Source organism: Notolabrus celidotus, chromosome 21 (genome assembly GCF_009762535.1).
Source record: "Notolabrus celidotus isolate fNotCel1 chromosome 21, fNotCel1.pri, whole genome shotgun sequence".
NCBI classification, from domain to species: Eukaryota; Metazoa; Chordata; class Actinopteri; order Labriformes; family Labridae; genus Notolabrus; species Notolabrus celidotus.
In genome coordinates, this window is record NC_048292.1 from 13949330 (window position 1) to 13965163 (window position 15834).

Sequence of the window (15834 nt, forward strand, 5' to 3'; positions counted from 1 at the left end):
AAAATGCGGAACTCAACCAGGCATAGTGTAAGGTAAAGGGGCAGGGTTTGAGCCTCCTAGCCAACAGCTATGTGTTCCCGTCCGGGAGTCAAGTCAGTCATGTCCTTATTTGGTCAAAAACTCGTAATCTTAATATCTTCTGAACCGTCGCGTTAGAAACCCGTACAGTGCATGCCGATAGAGAGATTAGCTATGTAGAGCCAAGACGTTTTTTGAACCAGGCTGTAAACATGTTTATTAATGCTGCAAAGATCACCTTTTTTGAATGGGTGTCTATGTGGTTTCTGGTGTTTCTGCAGCCAACCTCAAGCGGATTCTCGATGAATTGCAGTTTATAACACTTCCACACGGGCTTCATAGTTTGAGACCGGAGCTTGCCTCTTGGTTGTAACTGTTTTGAAGCTAACGGCTACAAAGTGCGCAAAGTCAAAATAACTTAAGGAAGAAATTGTCTGGTATAAAGTCCTTTAAGTGAAACTAAGACATATCACTGAACGTTTGAATATTTGTATGGTTTGGGCACGATGTATTCATTTTGATTTACAGAGTTTGACTGAGTTTGAAAGAAAAGCATTCTAGGAAAATGTTTGCATCCTTTTTTTACTGTAAGATGAGAACATTTACACTGCTTTGATGTTTTTATGGTAAACCTACAGCCAGAACCAGCAGCCTATTAGCTTAGCCTAGCAAGCAGTTACATGGTGCACAACAGCAAACACCTTTCAAGATGATATTTTATCTATAGGCTGGTATATAATCCTTAAAGTTAAACAACGATATATCAGTGTGACATAAACATCTTTGAGTGGTTTAAGACAGAGCGAGGAGATCCGTTCCCTCTTTTAAATTTTTCATGCTAGGCTAAGCTAACTAGCTGGTGGTTGCAATTCAAATATAGTGGTTTTTTTAAGTCTAAGCTAAGAAGCAAATAAGTTTTCCCCAAAATGACAAGCTTACATTAAAAACCACAAGAGTGTTCCAAAAGCATGTGGCAAATTTGGGTCCATCATTCTGAAATGTCCACGCTGTCTCCTGTGTAATACGATTGAGAAGTACAACCGCTAATGCTCTTTATGACATGTCATGTTTTTGCAAAGTGGATTGATACAGACATTTTCTATATTGCTCCCATAGGAGCGAGCCTCTTGGCAGCATGCTGCCCAGCGAATTCCATTTCATGAAAGAACAAAAACACCAGACTTTGGCAAAAGTGCTCTCATTTCCCATGATGCTCTGCTTTACATTTGCTGTAAGACCACACATGTCAAACTGCAGCCAGACTGTTGGTTACTACAGCCAGTCTTCTGAGTCTGTTTAGGAACAGACATAGTAAGGTTTCATTTTTCTATTACATTCGAGAACCACTGGTTACACAGAGGCCCCGGACACTAAATTGATCCAAACCACAAAGGAAAACGGAAATTTTCGACCTAATTTTGTTTTGTTTGAATCAATGAGAAAGACAGCATCCACCGAATCATGCATGGTTCTTTGAGTTCTCCCATTTACTGACTGCATAACGGTATTTGAAAAACTGCTTGATCCAATATTTCATGCATGCCTAGGACTTTTTTTTTATTGCTTCACTCTGTTCCTCCTCAGACTGTTATGAAGACAATGGAGAGGCATACCGGGGCACTTTATCCATAACCCGATCAGGGATTCCATGTGCAGAATGGTCACATCACATAAATAGGTAAGACTGTAATTCATTCTGTATTCAAATGTGTTGTTTTGCTCATTTACATGCCACCCAGTCAGGCTTGTAATGTATGAAGAAACACTGGAGGTATTTCCTAGAGAGACTGACTGATATTCTTTTCAGCTCAGTTGATGAGTGTTTGTTGACAATTTAGCTCCCATTGCCTCGTGAAAATCCCTTTCAAATGAATGAAGCTAAGCAGTGAAAACAAACAGCGAGGGGAAATCAGGGGTTCCACAGGGGTCAATACCAGGCCCAATTATTATTCATCTAACTGACGAGAGGAAACCCTGGGGTGCACTCCAAGTGACCCCACCTGACGGAAAGGTTGCCAACTCCACGGCTGTTGCCTCATGCTTAAGTCGGGCTGTTGGAATTACTTAATTTACAGGAATTTTAAAAGCCAAAATGGCACAGACAGATGGACATGTTCCAGAGCCGACCCCTGACCCCAGGAAGTGCTTTCTGAGGAAAGTAGATCAAAGCCAATCAGCTCCCTTGCATAGTCTGCAGCCAGCGAGTCTACCCTGCTCAAGGCCAAGGGTCATCCCAGGAAAAACTGCTGAGAGCTACAGCTTGTTTAACATTCTCTTGGGAAGTGGAATTATCCTCACCCCCTGACAAATTGTTGCCCATCGCTTAGCATTATTTTTCCATGTGTCTGTCCGAACTTTGACAAAATAGTTGCTCTTTTGTGATATTTTGGCAAAATCTGAGATTACACTTAACTACCTCAGAGCCAAAAGGAATGTTACAGCAAGGGGACACAATTAGACATGAATTCCTCAAAATTTAGAGCAGAGCCAAATTATTCTGCAGAGGATGTGGCTCCTGCTGGTCCGAGCCCTTATGAATGCTTAGAGTGCATACTTTTAAACTCCCATGAGCACGCTTCAAAAAAGCTCTGTTTCCTTCTACGGGCTCTGTGTAACCGATGCAATGGATTCTTTACACTATAGTAAACCCAGAGTCAGGCTCAATGTTTGCACATGCTTGTGTGTTTGTAGAGTGTGAGAGTGTATTTGAATCTTTATGAGACGTGGCTCAGCCTTAGCTCTGAAACACTGTGCGCAAAATAATAAATGGAATATGAGAATGTGTATTTGTGTGTTTTACAGTGGGGATTCTCACTCTACAGAATCACATGTTGGGCTGGAGAAGAACTACTGCCGGAACCCAGACCGGGACAAACATGGCCCCTGGTGTTACACCAATCCAAATAATCGTTTGGTCTGGGACTACTGCAAGCTGAAGCACTGTGAGTGGATTAAATAACCTTGTCTGTTCCTATGTCTGTCTGTGTATTGTCAGCCTTACATACTAGCTACCAAAGAAAGGGAAAAAAGACACTCGTCTGTGCAGTATTTCTAGAAATGGCTTAGCTTAGCACAATGGCTAAAACTATCTGTAAACTTCAAGTTGTTTTTTTACACTAAAAGGTTAGTGCTAGTTACACTTAACTTAACTCAACTCTATTTATAAAGCACCTTTCATACATGAAAACATGCAGCCCAAAGTTCTTCACAGTATAATAGAGAGACAGAAAACAACAGCAATGGTAAAATTAAAAAAGGCATGATTATAAATAAAATACTTAAAAATAAAATAAAATCAACACAGTAAAATTAATAAAATAAGTACGAGTGGAAAGAAAAGTTAAAAATGAGGTAGCGTTAACAAGATCAGAAGAATACAAGAAATCAATAGATAAATAAATAATTAAATAAGATAAATATATGTTAAAGCAATGATTAAAATAATATTGATTAAAATAATAATTAAAATAATGGAGTCCAGGGCTAAAAATAAATTACTCCAAATTAAAAGCGAGATTAAAAAGGTAAGTCTTAAAGGGACAAAAGGGAAAGTGTATTCCAAAAAATTCAGAGCTTTGTCATCAAGAAAGATAATGTACTTGTACCGGCTACTGGTTAGCTTCTCTTTTTTCTCCCACAGACTTTGAAGTAGTATCAGTCGAGTTGTATAATTTCCTGCAAGAATTAAAACAAGCGTAATCCCAAAATGCTAAACTATTTCTTTTAGGTAGAAGGTCTTCTTAGTTTTCAGCTGGTTAGCTTAGCATAGCCAACCAGTTGCTTTGTTTTTATCCACAGAGTTCTGATTGGTATCCATCTCTTGGCAAGAAAACAACCAGAATACCTATAAACAAGGCTAAACTATTCCTTTGAGGCTATGTTTCAGGCAAGCGGCAAACTCCTGTCTAAAAATATGAGTCCAATGTGGAAGTGTTCATCGAGGGTCCGATTGAAGCTGGCTCCGGAAGTACTGGAAACCACATACACACCAATTCAAAAAAGCCGATCTTTACAGCAGAAATAAACATGTTTACAGCCTGGTACAAGAGACGAGTGTAGTCTGGATAGCTGATTTCTCGATTGGCACACACTGTACGGGGGTGAATTTTTTTCTAAAGCGATTATTTTGAAGATATTGGGATTACGAGTCTTCCAAAGAGAGGCACAGCTGACTTGATTGACAGGCGGGAACACTGTAGCAGTTGGCGAGGAGGCTCAAAGCCTGCCTCGTAACGTCACAATCACTCGACACCAGCAATATGGCTGCCGCCGCCGATTGGCCTCAAAACAGCGCCCATATTTTATACAGTCTATGGCTTCAGGTCAACCAGTTTTCTAGCTAAGCTAACTGGCTGCCAAAAGCTTGATTATTTTTTTTTTAACCTCAGACATGAGACAAGACTCATATTACACATTAGACTCTCCATAAGAATGCAAATAAATACAAATAAGATGCTGAATTAGTCCCTAAAGTTAATAAATGTTGTTCTCTAACAGAAAAAACATGGCTGCCTTTGAAGTCAGAACTAGCTTCTCGCCAAAGGAGGGAGGGTTGTAATGGATATGTGGATATATTGTTAGTACATTGAAATGAACAGGCTTCAAAAGATTGAAATATTGCCTTTACGAGCAGCGAACTGGTTGCGCACGTCCTGCTTTGTGTTTTATTCTAGTGGTGACAGCTTGATTAAAAAACATAAAACACGAGCCTCTCTTAAAGCATTTGCAGATCATTAATTGCTGCCAACACAGATGCAGTTGATACTAATATCCTTACATAAACACGCCTGAAAAGACCCTGCTCCCAACGTTTGGGAAATTGCTTAAACTTGCACCATCAAAATGGAACAACATACCAACTTCTATCAAAGAGCTCAACACATACCAGTCATTTAGTTTTCATTTGATCCATTTGCTCATAAGCAACCAAATCTGTCAGCACTAAACCTTCTGCCCCTGCTACTGCCACCTTGTGTCGGCCATCTGTGAATTTGTCCTGTGTTTTTTAACTTACTGTCGCTTGCTTGTGTTGTGTATTTGTTGTGCTCATCTGTTGCTCAGTCTATACGTTGCCTCATGTGAATTGCGTGCAGCTAGTTTAATGATTGATAGTCACTGCCTGAATCAAATGTGTACAGTACTGTTAAATGTTGTCCTGTTGTTTTTGCATGTCATCTTTAACATTTCCTTATTGCTGCTTCCTGATTGTCTTGCTCCATGTATTTTATGTCCCTGGACACTTTCTCAAAGACGGTCATATCATGTCCTTATGTAGCTTTTAGTCATTTTAATCGTATGGTGCTATTTGTACTTTTCTTTTCTTCTCTTGTTTGTTTGTTGGTTTGTGTTTTGGTTTCTCCTCTACCTTCTTATTTTGATCTTATTTTACCCTATTTTATCTTTGTTTAATCTTGATCTTTTTAGGGAGCCTTTTTAACATCTGGCAAGGGACTACGGATGTAAACTAGCCTTTTGGCTAACTGGCATATTTACAGAAGTGTTAATTAATATGCATGGTCCTTTTAAATAATAAATAAATAAATAAAAGTGATCAACCTTCTTTTCAGTGTGATCTGCCTCCACAGAAATAAACACTACTTGTTGTTTGAGAATATTAGGCGTTGAAATACAGCCTGTTGAAGGCTCTAGACAAACATCAACAAAAAACAGAAGCAAGTTTTATAAAGAAACCAAGGTGTCTATTGAGTCTAATGGCCCTCATAAAGTTCTACCATGTTTAGTTTTATTTACGACGTCCAAAAGTTCCAAAAGAAGATGTTTAAGGTCAAGCAAGGATGATTAGTGGTGATCATTGTAGATCAGAGAAACCATAATGGTTTTTGGGTGCAGTACAATGAAACAGCACAAGTGATTAAGTTTTGCAGCTTCGGTTGACTTCATCCAAAATGTCTGTCTTTTTTAACAGCTTGGCCGGTGGCTTATGTAATGCGTTAGCCATGCTTTTGTCCAACGTTCAAACAGCAAACAGATGCAGATCTCCGCTGACATCCTTCCATCCGTGGAAAGCACACCCACAAACGGCTGGACCCAACATTTTCTTTGGCTGGTTTCAATCTGGCTGCATTAAAAAAGCTGCTTTCAAATGGCCGCATAATAATTTCTATAATATAAAACATGTCTTCCATGAAGTTCTTGAGGTCTAGAGCAAATTTATTTGCTGCGGTTTGCTGACTGTTATAGCCTGAAATGATGATTCCGATTGAGAGATAGGTCTTTATGGAGTGAGGAAGGGTTTCCTTTCGATGAGGTTTAATGCCTCGTGTGTCAAGTGGTCTAAATTATTGCAAACTACTCTGAGGTCTCATTTTACAGTTGTGCTTTTCTTTACTCCTATCAGGTGAATCAGCTACAGTGGCTCCTCAAGCAAACCAAAGTGAGTGCAGCTTTTACTTATCTACCCTTTGACCTCCTATCTATAATCTGGTTCCTCTTCCTTTCTGCTTTAACTATGACTAAACAAATCATATTTTACCCTTGCCTTTTGAAGTTTTCAATGTTTTTCCCATTGAAATGTAAATTTTACATATGTCTTACTTGCAGAGTAAAAACTGTCTCCTTGTTTAGCTGTTAGTAGGCCCAAGATCTCGTGTTTTGTGCATATAAACACCAGGATTGTTGGAGGTCACCAAATGCGAGGCACAGATGGCAGCTGGGTTGTAAGCATCCAAAGAGAGTAGGTTATTTTACATCTGTGAACACACACATTTTATGTTTTATTCATAAAAAAATCCTGCTTTTTATGCCTCCTATAGATGTGTTATTGTCTCCTTACCTTTTTCATAGGAAGGTTCATATGTGTGGGGGCTCGTTGATCAGAGAAAACTGGGTTTTGACGGACCAGCAGTGCTTCACCTCCTGGTAATTTACCCTTAAAATGTTCTTTTTCTTTTCCTTTATGTTTGTAAGACTTAAAGGTGACATATCATGCAAAATTGACTTTTTAATGGTTCTTTACCTGAAATATGTGTCCCTGGCATGTCTACAAACCCCCCGAGAAAGAATCCATTCTGCCCCTGTTTTGATTTCTACACCTTTCTGTAAATGTGTGTGAAACGAGCCGTTTCAGACTTCCGTGTTTTTGTTACGTAACAACAATATCCGGTCTGTCACGGAGTCAGAGCTCGGAGCTTGTTCAGCCCATAGACTGTATAAAATAATACTGAATCCCCTCCTCCGTTTTTCATTACCTGCACAAATGTGTGGTAACAAGGAGCTTAGGAGGGAGGCATGCTAGTTGTAGGCTGTCTTAATAAACACAAAGGTCGGTTTTACTTCCCACGTCTGCAGATTTGAAGATCTAGTGGATGATTTTTATTTATCATGGATAAATGCTAGCGCTAGTTAGCATAGCTACATAGCTACATGTCGTAGCTGTAGCTGTGTACCAAGACACACGTCAACATACTGACAAATAAAACAACAAGAAACACTAAATCTGTGACCAATCCTTCAGAAAAGATCCTGCTGCCTTTCTGGCAGAGGTCGGTTTTACTCCCCACGTCTGCAGATTTGAAGATCTAGTGGATGATTTTTATTTATCATGGATAAGTGCTAGCGCTAGTTAGCATAGCCACATAGCTACATGTTCGTAGCTGTGTACCAAGACACACGTCAACATACTGACAAATAAAACAACAAGAAACACTAAATCTGTGACCAATCCTTCAGAAAGGTCCTGCTACAGGCGCCTCTCCGTCAGGATCAGATTCTGGATCAGATTCAGAGGGTTGAAGTAACGCGATCTCTGAGCAGCCGTGTATATTCAGCCAACATGTAAACATTAGATCAACGTGCTGGAGAGCCGAGGCACATCCACTTCCGGGGGGGGCGTGATCAGAGAGAAAACAGAGTGTTCTGAGGAGGACTGAAGAAGAGGGCTTTTCAGGCATGCCAAAATCTGATTTCAAAGTGTTTTTTTGAGCATAAACTTTAAAGACATGTTTTGGGGACCTCTTAGACCAATATATATTAATGATAAAAGCGTGATACGTCACCTTTAAGGCTAATTTGTGCTCTAAGTTTAATTCACACACAGATATTGACGGAGCCTTCTGCCCATGCTCTGGGTTAGATTTTTTTTTGACAACTTTGTTTATTGGAAGCAGTTTCACAGGTAGCAAAGGAACAGTACAATGTGGTACAGAGGACATTCATTCTTCCCATTTTTTCCCTCTTCTTTCCCTCCCACAAACCCATCCCACTTGTACTTCAAGAAATAATAGGTAGACAATGCAGAATACATACAACAATTACACAAATAAGGAAAATAAGAAAATCAGACCCAGATGTAAAAATTAAAAAATTAAAATAAATACATAAATAAAATAATAATATAAAAACCTAAAAGAAAGAAAATAAATAAATAAATAAAATCAAAGGGGGGCTCAGTCACCACAATCAGGTAGGGAAGTCAAAGATTCAATATGATTGAGGATGAGGAACCATTGAGGGAAAACCTGAGCTTTTCAAGTCTAATAGACAGTAACAACTCTTTCACCCATCTGTTATGAGATGGAGGTTGAGGGTGTTTACATTTGAGGAGTATAAGTCACCTGGCCAAGAGGGTGGCAAAGGCAAGAACAGTCTGCATGACTTTAGATGTAACGGGCTGCAGGCTCTGGGTTAGAATTGTCTGTATTTCTGCATGTTTCGTGGAAGCTTAAAGTAACTGACCAATGTTGCAGTACCACTTTAAATCATGGGGCAGCGTCAAGCAGTGTAGCCAATAGTTGCTAGCCAGATTGTGCAGCTTGGATAGAAACTATAAACATAAGGGCTGTCAAAATTATATTTTTTAAATAATAATGATAATTGCTGAATTTTAATAGTCTGTCAAGATTTATTGCGTTTAAAAATTCCATTATTTTACGTTTCAAAACAGTTCATAAGTTCATACTAACAATGTCAAGCCACTTTTACTAGTGGTATCAAATGAATATGATGAAACATACTTTATGATCTTTATTTTTAGATGTATCATTGAAATAAATTCTGCATTGCTTCACCAGTGTAGTCTGAACTAGGGATGTACATTTTAAGTATTTCCCGTGATCGATTTTTGGAAATGTTAACAATCAATAATCGATTAATCAAAAAAAAAAAAAAAAAACATTATTCTTCTTATGTCAAAAACAATGCCAAATATTTTTTTTCCCCTAAATGATATATTTTCTACAGCAACAAAATGCATATAACTGATGGTATTGAATACAGGGACATGTTTAACACTGATTATCAACGATCAGGCTCATGAGAATATTCTCCGCTGACATAGTCTTACAATGTGAAGGCTCATAATACTAACAGAAAAGTACTTCAGACTCACAGTGTCTTGTTTTCTGCCTACTCATTCTTATTGAGAAAAATAAACATGTGTATTTGGACAGGTGTCAGCCTGACACCGGGTCATAATCAGTCCAGAAATAATTCTCTGCTGGTTTTTGTGAAGGGGTTAGTCTGAATGCCTGCACCTGAATGCTTAGTTTGTAGGTGGTAGATCAGAGTCAAAGCACTTTTTTGATATGTTAGTGCTGTTTCACACAAAGTGCATATTACTTTTGACTTGTCAACTGAGCCGTGTGTATGTTTTTTACAGTGGAATGTCAATTTTCTGTCACTCAGGTAGCTGCAAACGCTGTATCGGCTTAACCTTGGGCAAAGTAAAAGGGTTTTTTTTGTTTTTAAAAAGAAAAAAAAAGTCAAATTCAAACTTTATTTATATAGCACATTTTTAAACAACCACAGTTGACCAAAGTGCTGTACAAGCTTAGAAACACAATCAATAAAAACAAATAGTTAAAATAATTTTAAATAGTAGATATTTAACCCCCCCCCACAAAAAAACAAAAAAAAAACACAATAGATAGTACAGGAAAAAGCCACGATAAATAAAAGCAAAATTAAAAGTTGGATGTCTTGCTCAACAGGTATTAAAAGCCAATGCAAAGAGGTGCGTTTTAAGTAACGATTAAAAACTCTCAGTAGTCTGAGCGGTCCTGATATTCAGAGGCCGACTGTTCCACAGTGTGGGAGCAGCCACCACGAAATCTCTGTCACCTCGAGTTTTTAGCGCAATTTCTGACCTCAATCACATCATGAATAACAAGTTAAGGCTGACAGCCCCATTAAACATTCACGATACCACAGTACAAAAGCTGGGCACAGATTGAACGGCAGTTGAATGCAAGTTGCATGACACCGGAGAAGTGAAGTGGCGCCCTCTTGTGAATGCATTGTCTAACTTCCATTCCAACATAAAGGATGTGTGGGAGTATTAGGGTAGTAACATACACTACCAGTCAAAAGTTTGGAAACACTTTCTCATTCAAGGGTTTGTATTTATTTTAATTTATTGAAACACTGTAGATTAATACCAAAGACATCAAAACTATGAAAGAACATATATGGAATTATTTAATGAATAAAAAAGTGTTAGACAAACCAGAATATGTTTTATATTTTAGATTCTGTAAAGTAGCCCACTTTTTCCTTCATGACAGCTTTGCACACTCTTGGTATTCTCTCAGTCTGCCTCATGAAGTGGTCTCCTGGAGTGGTTTCTAATTAACATGAGCCTTGTCAAGAGTTCATTTGTAGAGTGATTTCTTAATGTGTTTGAGACCATCAGTTGTGTTGTTCAGAGGTAGGGTTAGTACACAATGGATAGCTCTATATGACTACTGTTGTAATCCAGATTATGGCAAAACCAGATTATTTCATAGTTTTGATGTCTTCAGTATTAATCTACTATAATGAAAATAAATAAAATAAATAAAAAACATTGAATGAGAAGGTGTGTCCAAACTTTTGACTGGTAGTGTATATATCGTTTAAAATGTAAATTTTTAATTTCATACATCACGGAAGTATTAATGAGCTTTAACTTTCACCATATCTTTCTTTTAAGTGCCTCCTTGGCTTACTCTATCGCTCAAAAATGCCTCTTTTCAACTCGCTCGCCCTCTTTAATACTGTTTAAAGATGCAGGACATATCCTGTTTACTGACAGCTCCCTTCCCCAGGTCCCTGACCTGAGATATGGAACAGAAAGGTTCAGCCTGCAGATCTGTTTAGCTTCTGCAGTTATCTAAGTCAGAGCCAATTGAACACACACACACACACACATACTCACACACACTATCTCTAGATCGGAAGTAGTGGCTTGAAAGAAAAGCCCATGTCTCTGTATGGACTGTATGTGTTACATATGGTGTGCATCAGTAGCTTTTAGCAGATATTTTTAACCCCATAAAAAAATCATGCTGTGCTTTGAAACTCTGCTCTCTTCTTTGTTACATTTGTAAGTCTTGTCTCCACATGTTGTATATTTGCAGAAAGGATTACTATAAATGATATATTATTGTTGAATTTAAATTGCTGACATTGTTTTTGCTGTGAAGAACTTGCCAGAAGGTGCTACTACAAAGTAAAGAATGTTCCACGGATTTGTCTATATCATGCACATGTAACATGCAATATGTCTTCTTGTAGGTGGTTCCATTGAACACATGGAATACTTATATTAAACACTTTATTTAGACTATTGTATCATTGACTCCTGTGTTTAAAAACAAGACAACTCTTCCCGAAGTTAAGAAAACCCTGCTAGCGTCATCCCTCTTTATCATGTCTAGTTATCTGTATTTTGAATTTACAACTCACATGTTGGTGCTTTTTGTTATCAGTGTTCCAGACCTCAGGGAATACAGTGTGCAGGTTGGTCTGCGCCACCTCAATGAGTCCTCAAATCACCCAAGACTTCACATCTCTCGCTTGATCTGCGGCCCTGAAGGATCCAACCTGGTTATGCTGAAACTAGCTGAGTAAGTTCACAACACTCGAGAGGTTTCTACTGATTGTTTTTTTTTTTTTGTTTCACAACTATCATAAATGTCATCTGGCTTAAGTCTAAATGTCTATATTTCCCCAGAAATTAACAATTTTTGGTTAATTTTGAGAATTTTTCATCATCCATTTCAAATCTTCTATCAGTTCAATTTATTTGCTTCATTTGCGTGCACACACAAGATTTTATTTTTGCATATTATTTATGACTTATTATTTTTCACAGTCCTGCCCCTGTGTCTGAAGGTGCCTCTACCATTCATCTCCCAGTCAAAGAGTGTCACATCCCTGAAGGCACCAACTGCACCATGTACGGATGGGGGGAAACCAAAAGTACTGCCCTCTTTCACCCACATGCCATGCCATTCTGCATTGAAATCATTATTTCAACCATGAAATTGCAATTACATTCATAAGTAACGCTGCATATCCTTTCTGTTTTTTCAGATACAGGACGTAATGAGGCGCTGAACTCTGTTACCATGCCTATGGTGGACAACGAAATGTGCTCACAAATCAAAGGGGATGCTGGGGAGAGCAGAATATGTGCCGGGGGCAGGAGAGGGGAAGGCGTGTGTGATGTAAGAGACCACCCCCCCCCACCCCACCCCCCAAAAAAAAAAATAACAGACGGATTTAAAAACAGCTTCACACAAACTTGAAATGACAAGGTCGCATCTGAGTATCTTAATGTCACTGGGACTAGTTTTTTTTTGTTTGTTCTTTTTGGCCTTTTGGCCTTTTTTTATCGGACAGCTAAAGAGAGACAGGAAATGTGGGGAGTAGAGAGTGGGGGAAGACATGCAGGAAAGGGTCGACCGGCCAGGAATCGATCCGGCGCTTAGACCGCTAGGCCACCAGAGCCCCTAGTTGTTTTTGTTTTGAGGAAATGTCCCCCCAAACAAAATGTAGGACTAGTCCCCAAATTTGTTTTGAACAGTTGGTCAGCAAGATTACTTTTTTGTTGTTGTTTTCTTCTGTTTTGGTTGTATTTGAGGAATGTAAGACTTAATAGAAAGAAAATTTTCAAAATTTGTTGGATGGTGAATCAAATGGCAAAAAAACGTTGCCTGTTTTTGTCATTTCTGTCAACTCACACTTAAGACATTCTTATCAACATTTTTTGTGTGTGGTGGGATGGAGAATTAGGGCCACATTAAGGACGAATATAGTGTAAGATAAGATAAGATAAGATATTACTTCATTGATCCCCCAGGGGGGAAATTCAGTTGTTACAGCAACCCAGACATAAGTACAATCAAGAAGAAGTTTCAATAAGTAAAATAAAATAAAATAAAATAAAAATAGATAAATAAAGATGAATACAATTTAGATATATACAATGTTACAAATGGAATATAGATTAAATAGTACTAATTACAGGCAGTATTAAAAATGATTCAATAGTGACAGGTTGACATTGTGTGATTATAGTTGGTAATGAAAGATTAGCATTAAATAAAAATAAATATGGGTATGTAATAGTAGAATAAAGTTGTCATAACATATCCATATGATTACAACATGGCCCTTTAACATTCTATCAATCGGAAGGTTGGCGGTTTGATCCCAGCTCCGGCAGTCACATGCCAAAGTGTCCTTGAGCAAGACACTGAACCCCAAATTGCTCCCTCTGTTGTTCAGAGGTGTGTGAATGTGAACGAATGAGATTAGCTAACACTGATGGTCCCTTACTGTAGCAGCCTCTACCATCAGTGAGTGAATGGGTATGAATGGGTGAATGTGATGAGTAGTGTAAAAGCGCTTTGAGTGGTCAGAAAGACTAGAAAAGCGCTATATAAGTACAAGTCCATTTACTATTTACCATTTAATATCCATACTTTGGATTTAGGTTTAATTTGAGTATTTAGAACACACTATTTTTCTTTGTTAGCTTTCTGTCTCTCTGATGTATTGCTTCTACTCTTCTCTTCCAGAAAGACAACGGTGGCCCTCTGGTTTGCCAGGAACACGAGCGCAAAGTCATCGTTGGCGTGAGCATCCAAAGGACCAAATGCGCCTCATCACAGCCAGCACTTTTCGTGAACGTTGCCTTCTACTCCGAGTGGATTTACAAAGTGTTCAGACTTTACCCCAATTCTGAGAGGAACTAATGGTTCGGTTAACAAATCAACTCTACACATGACTTCACCACAAACTGCAAGAAGGAATTGGCAGCAAATTCAGAGACTTTACCCAAGTAGGAAGAAATTGGAAATCGCCAAATGGGAGGTTGCCATTTTTGGGATTTTCTGGCTGAATTTCACAGAGGGGACAGACATACGAGATTGAAGCCTGGATAAAGAAATGGAATATCACCTTTTGTCCAATTTTCAAATGAAGACATCCAGCTCTCTAGCCATTATATCATTATACAAACCAAAGTCTTTGGCACATGAATACTTGTAGTATTTTTGACATGTTCAGAATTTCTGAAGCCATGCAACAAACAAAGACAATGAGAAGGACTCTTTTGACTCAGTATTATCTCCTGGAAAATACTTGAAAATGGAAAGAACCCAGTTCTTTTTGGGGGGTTGCAGCATGAGTAGTCCTATGTGACTGGGGTTTCCTTTTTTATGCCTTGAGCTGGACTGCAAACTATCTTTTTATGTCCAACACAGGGACGTGTATGGATTTATATTTGTTGAGGTCAACAAAGATACTTATGTGGTCATACATTTGTGGGATTCCTACCAAATATCGCACCAAAAATGATGCGTTTTTTCTACCAATGGATCAAAAACGACCATAATTGTACTCGTATCAGCATGAAAACGTCATTTGAAGACCCTAATATTTAGTACAGACACTTAAATCCCAATAAAAAATGGTGATTTACATTACAGCCTGTAATTGCAGCTAAATGGCTTCCAATTTTCCTGCAGTTGAGTATATAAAGTCCATTATTACTAACTGCAGCAGCCTTGGCAAACCATGACGTGCTAACTGTGCAGTAGCCGGACTACCTTTTCCCCAGTTAGCTGTTACTGTTAGTTTCCCCGTGAGAGGGTCTAAGTAGGACTGAGCAGACTGCTCCAGATCTTATGCTAATATTTGTAGCATGAGGGAGAGTAGAGCCATGCCAAATATAACATGGCTATTTGGTCTCCAGTTTGGAGGGAACTTTGGCCCCTGGTGGGCTGTGTGTGGTCAGTAGGAGATTTTATACTTTACTTTTGTTTCATGGAAAGTGACTCCTTATGTACATAGCTGCAGATTCATCGAGTATGTTTCTGCAGAGCGGTGAGGTTTATAGGTCTTATAGATCTGGATTATTTTTGTTCTCTTATGTCAAATTATTTTTTTCTTGTCTCTGATTGTCTTAAATATTTAAAGAGACTGATCACTTCTAAGTAGTTGTTGGGTGTATTTATTTTTTCAAATCAGCAGGAGACATCATTCGAAGGGAATCCAGATTCTGTTGTGATATTCGGAGCTTTATTTCTTTATTTGGGGTGTAATAATAACCCCCAAATTACTAGTCTGGCTGTTTGACTCACAGGTCAAAGCCTCACAAACATCAAATAACAGGATAGGTTACAACATGCCGTCTGATTAAGAAATAATAGTGGCTGGGAAATCATATTTATTTTGAGAGGTTAACACGAAAACACACATGTGCAAGTATGCAAATACTTTCATTTTCTCCCAATGATGTGCTTTCAAGTCATCATAGGGAAAAACCTATGACTGTTACAAACAAGGATGTGATGTTACCATAGACTGTATAAAATATGGACATAGTATCCGTGATGTCACCCATCTGTTCCTTAGCACTGTTTTGAAGCAAATCAACGGCAGCAGCCATATTGGAAATGAGGAACTCAACCAGTCAAAGTGTGATGTAAAGGGGCGGAGTTTGAGCCTCCTACCCAACAGCTATGTGTTCCCGTCCGAGAGTCAAGTCAGTCATGTCCTTATTTGGACAAAAACTCGTAATCTTAATAT

At 38.5% G+C, this 15834-nt stretch overlaps 1 protein-coding gene across 1 annotated transcript in view; it reads left to right on the forward strand.

Moving 5' to 3' along the window:
• The window catches only part of hgfa (hepatocyte growth factor a), a 33458-nt gene extending 18729 nt beyond the window's left edge, over positions 1-14729 (forward strand). Inside the window, exons 10-18 of the mRNA XM_034673029.1 lie at positions 1603-1696; positions 2821-2960; positions 6377-6412; positions 6604-6712; positions 6823-6897; positions 11724-11861; positions 12110-12216; positions 12331-12464; positions 13821-14729. Of these exons, the coding sequence (XP_034528920.1) occupies positions 1603-1696; positions 2821-2960; positions 6377-6412; positions 6604-6712; positions 6823-6897; positions 11724-11861; positions 12110-12216; positions 12331-12464; positions 13821-13997 (1010 nt within the window). The 3' untranslated portion in view covers positions 13998-14729. The remainder of the gene's footprint in view (positions 1-1602; positions 1697-2820; positions 2961-6376; positions 6413-6603; positions 6713-6822; positions 6898-11723; positions 11862-12109; positions 12217-12330; positions 12465-13820) is intronic.
• Positions 14730-15834: the final 1105 nt, after the last annotated feature.